Here is a 5,113-nt window from a genome sequence, read left to right on the forward strand (position 1 = left end):
GTCATTGAAGTGAGTGTTCCATGACGGACAAGAGATTTTAAGGGAGGAGAAAATCAATGGAGTTAGAGAAGAAGAAGATTGGTGAGTTTGACCCTGCTGCGCCTCCTCCTTTAAATATCTGATATTAGAGTAGCTATTCCTAAGCATTGTTGGGTTAAGAATCCATGGAGATCAATGAGCTAGTGTGAGAGATATTGCTGTGGTTTTTGGCTTGGCGAAGAAGAGCGAAGAAGAAGAGGGTTTAGAATGTTTTTTTTTTAAAAGTATGGACTAGAATGTTTTTTTTTTTTTTTTTTAAAAGTATGGACGTCAGTCCAAACGTAAGGGACGGCCGTCCAAAATTTATGGATGCCGTCCTACTTTTTTTTTTTTTTTCATATTTTGGTTAAGGACGGGCATCCCTTATTTGCAGGCGCCCGTCCAAAATGAAGGGATGACCGTCCATAAAGGATGAACGGCCGTCCCTAATTTTTATAAAAAAAAATTATTCCATTTTACTTATGGAGACCCCCATCCGTAGTAAATGGACCCCCATCCATCAAATATGGACGGGAGTCCATGTGAGTGAACGACCATTCATATTTGATGGACGACCGTTCACTAGAAAAATATTTATAAAAAAATCAGGCGTCTGAACTGCTGGTGTGAGTCACGTGTAGCCGTAGGCCGATACACATTTTCGGTGCAAAATATTCGGTGTCCATAGCTTTGTTGTTTATAGAAGGCTATCCGATCTCATGAGTCTCTGTATAAACGCCCCTGGATTTTGGCACTAATTACATATTTGCCACTACGTTCAAACAGTTTCCGGATTTAACATTAATTTTAATTAAGCACATAATTAAAAAAAAAATTTAATAATTTGTTTCGTCTACGTCAAAATTAGTGCATGATATTATTTTAATTATATAATTTTATTATTTATTAAAATTTTAATTAAATTTCTTGGTTAACAAGTTTCTATATCAAGTTCATAACAGTATATATTTCTATTAGTTCTTGATTTGTTTTGACATATTTATTTAGGTGAATTTTTTCAACGACTATCGCAATAAACATCGAACAAATCAGGTATATTCTTCTTATTTCTTGATTATTTTCATATTTTTTACGTAATGTGTAACAATTTGTGTTCTATTATAGTTTAAGCATTTTAATTTCCGAAAAGAAAAATGACTTCTAAACTATCCACGGTAGTCCAACAAAAAAGGCCAACCAAGGAGACTGTGTAGGACTTCAACTTACAGTCCCCAGGTTTAGTTCCCTCCTAAACGTAATACTTTTGTTCATAATTTACCTATAGGGTCACGATGGTGGGTTGCTATGGAATAGCTTCCTTTAAGGATTAATTATCAAAATTTACAGGTTATTTATTCATTTTATGTTGACATATTTTAAATTTTTGCTATTATTTTTGCAATGCAGGCTCTTTTATCTCATGTTCAGTACATTAAAATTTGTCATAGTATAGTAATAATATTAAACTAATTTTGAGTTAAAAAAAAGTTAAGATATTGAAATTTATCGTTATAATAAAGTTTTTAAAACTCATACTTTTATATTATTTTGCATGCTTAATTAAATTACGTAATTAAGAATAAAAGAACCAACATGCAATTAATAATACGTAATAGCTTGGATTAGGTTATGGGTAAGTTGGATTAGCTTAATTTAATTGACTACTAGGAATAAATTAGTGCATATGGCTTGACCACATATAAGGGTATTATCGTCATTTGGAAAAAAAAATTCCGGCTGTCTTTTGTTGTTTTATTAGTTATTACCACTCTTCTTGGAGCTCAAGCTTCCAACTTCCTTACCTCCCTAAACTTTTATAGTTAAAAAAAAAACAAAATAAATAAATAAAAAAAGTAAAATCACTTTCTCCAATTTTGTAACCATTTCACTAAGTATATTTAAACAATGTGTTATCTTAACGTGTATCTTTAGAACATATATATTATGATCGAAGATGTCCAAACTAGCTTACACGTACTTCAAATAATCTTCTAGAGTTGTAAAGTTAATGACCGATAAACTTTTCAGTGGCCACTCCTATTAGTAACTAAAGAGAATCGAAAACCTCTTCAATACTACATCATGTTAACAACACAAAGGGAAAAAAAAAAAAAAAAAAAAAAGATTATTTTCATACATTTTATTTACAAACAGATAGTAAAACCTAATTTAAGATGTATTGATGCAATTAATTTTTTATCAATTTGTAGTCTCAGTGTGTACTTCTAATATTAGATTCCATTTAACCACCATTGGATGACCCAATGATCAACTAGGAGTCTTGAGTGTATTACTCAAGAGGTTTTGAGTTTGATCCACTTGAGTTGCTAATAGAGATGACCATTGAAGGGATTTACTTGGCTGTCAACTTCAAGATCCCGAGGGGTTAGTTAAGGTATACGTAAGTTAGCCCGGACACCCTTGATCATCAAAATATATATACATATATTAGATTCCATCTTTCTATGTATTAAAATCCTTGTTAAGGATATTAACTACATCAAAAAATTTTACAAAATTTTATATTTTCATAAAATTTAACCTAATAAATTAAATTACTTTCAGGTTGTTTCTTTCTTTCTGTCTGGCTAGTTACAGCTTGTGGTTTTGGTTTGGTGATAGTTGCTTAGCCCTTTGAAACTGCAAAAGAAAAGAGGTATTCTAGAGAGAGAGAGAGTGAAAGAAATATATTGCTTTCCGCGTTTTCCACCATGTCCATCCATATATATAAATATACAAATACCTTCCCATTTCACCATTTCTCTCATGCGTGCAAGCTATTCTCGAATCTCGAGAATTTCCAACATTAATTCTTGGCCCTTAGCGGTTTTAAATCTCTTTAAGCTTCTTCCTTCTTCGTTCACCTCTTGTATCTCTCTTCCTTCCCTTTTTATCAACCATTTTGCTTCTCTAATCTTTCCCAAACTTTTCTCTCGTCTTCTTCTTCTTCTTCTCACTTATCTCTCTATCTGGGTTTTGTTTTTGATCCAAGCTATGGGGGGCAATATGAGCAAGAAGCCCGCTGAAGCTTCTTCTTCCCAATTCACAACTGAACTCATCTCCTATGAGGCCGCTTGCCGTCTTGACGCCGACTTGCAGACCTTCGACACCACCTTGCAGGCGCGAACCAGTCACGTAATCAATACTCTCGCCGTTGGCGTTGAAGTTCGGGCTCTGTCGTTTGATTCTCTGAAGGAGGTTACTGAGTGTCTTCTGGAGATGAACCAGGAGGTGGTTAAGGTTATCTTGGAATGTAAGAAAGATATCTGGAAGAGTCAGGAGTTGTTCGAGCTGGTCGAGGAGTATTTCGAGAGTAGCCTGCAGACTCTGGATTTCTGTACTTCATTGGAGAAGTGCTTGAAGCGCGCTCGGGATAGCCAGTTGCTGATTCTGGTGGCGCTGCAACAATTCGAGGAGGAGAATAACGAGATGGGAGCTGGGCAGAGGTATGTGAGGACTCTTGAGGAATTGAAGAATTTCAAGGCTGCTGGGGATCCTTTCACTGAAGATTTCTTCCAGATATTTCAGTCTGTTTATAAGCAACAGATATCCATGCTCGAGAAACTGCAATTGAGGAAGAACAAGCTTGATAAGAAGCTGAAATACATCCATTCTTGGAGGAAGGTTTCGAGTATAATATTTGCTGCTACTTTTGCTACTGTGTTGATTTGCTCAGTCGTGGCTGCCGCCATGGCTGCCCCGCCTGTTGCAGCAGCGCTTGCAGCTGCTAGTTCTATCCCTCTGGGTTCAATGGGGAAATGGATTGATTCTCTGTAGAAAAACTATGAGAATGCATTGAAAGGACAGAAGGAGGTGATCACTTCAATGCAAGTGGGTACTTATATAGCTATCAAGGACTTGGACAACATTCGGGTTCTAATCGATCGAATAGAGATCGAGATTGAAGCTCTTCTGCAGAATGTGGACTTTGTGATCGAGGAAGAAGCTGTGAAGATTGGAATCGAGGAGATCAAGAAGAAGCTGGGTGTGTTCATGAAGAATGTTGAAGATCTGGGAGGGCAAGCTGATACATGCAGCCGCGATATTCGGAGGGCGAGGACTGTGGTTCTCCAGAGGATCATAAAGCATCCTAACCATTGAATCTGCTGGTAGGTGGTGTTCTTCTCTCTGGACAGATTTCTAACTTCCATATGCTGTATTATAACAAGAAGATGCTGAATTTCATTGATTCTTAAACTGTATGTTGGATACAGATACCTGAATCTAGAAAAAATAATAATGCAAGACTGCTACGTTATTTGTTTTTGTTATGCCTGGAAAAGTAGGGTTGACGCAGAGTCTTGTTAGCATGGGTAGTCAGAACTTAAGAAGGTTCTACGACCGCTCAGATGAAAAGCCCGACCAACCGAAAACAAGTTCAGAGTCTCAATGGGCGAATAGAGGCTCTCAGTCGCTTCATATCAAAGGCAACAGATCGCTGCTTGCCATTCTTTAATATACTCAGGGCCAACAGGAAGTTCAAATGGACTCCCGAGTGTGAACAGGTGTTCCAAAGCATAAAAGAGCACCTCGGAAAGCCACCTCTTCTGTCCGAACCCTACCTCAGGAAATTCTCCTATTGTATCTGTTCGTCTCTAATTCGAAAAGAAGACAGGGTCCAGTGGCCAGTATATTCGCGAGCAAGCGTCTACTAGACATCGAAGTGCGGTATCCACAAATGGAGTGATTAGATTATGCCTTGCTGATCGCCTCCAGGAAGTTGCGACCTTATTTCCACACCCACATAATCCATGTATTGACCAACTATCCGCTCAAGCAAGTCCTCCAAAACCGAAGGCTTCGGGTAAATTGCTCAAGTGGGCTATGAAACTGAGTCAGTTTGATCTACAGTACAGATCAAAAGAAACCATTAAAGGACAGGCTATTACCGATTTCATTTTAGAATTCTCGTATCAACCGGTTAAGGAATCCGAGCAACAGACCAATGAAGTCACTTAGGAAACCATTCAGAATCTGTCAACCTGGAGCCTCTATGTTGATGGATCCTTGAATAGGAAAAAGGTAGGGGCAGGTATTTTCCTCCTTAGTCCCAAAGGGACTTACATCCATGGCATTCTTCGATTTGGGTTTCAAG

The 5,113-nt window shown here is 37.5% G+C and overlaps 1 protein-coding gene across 1 annotated transcript; it reads left to right on the forward strand.

The window, feature by feature from the left end:
• The first annotated feature begins 2,963 nt into the window (after positions 1 to 2,963).
• On the forward strand, positions 2,964 to 4,119 carry LOC116125495 (UPF0496 protein At4g34320-like). The gene is given in 1 exon segment (XM_031411207.1): positions 2,964 to 4,119. A coding segment is annotated over 1 exon segment (1,107 nt). The 5' UTR covers positions 2,964 to 3,012.
• Positions 4,120 to 5,113: the final 994 nt, after the last annotated feature.

This window comes from Pistacia vera, unplaced genomic scaffold (assembly GCF_008641045.1).
Source record: "Pistacia vera cultivar Batoury unplaced genomic scaffold, PisVer_v2 Contig166, whole genome shotgun sequence".
Taxonomy (NCBI): domain Eukaryota; kingdom Viridiplantae; phylum Streptophyta; class Magnoliopsida; order Sapindales; family Anacardiaceae; genus Pistacia; species Pistacia vera.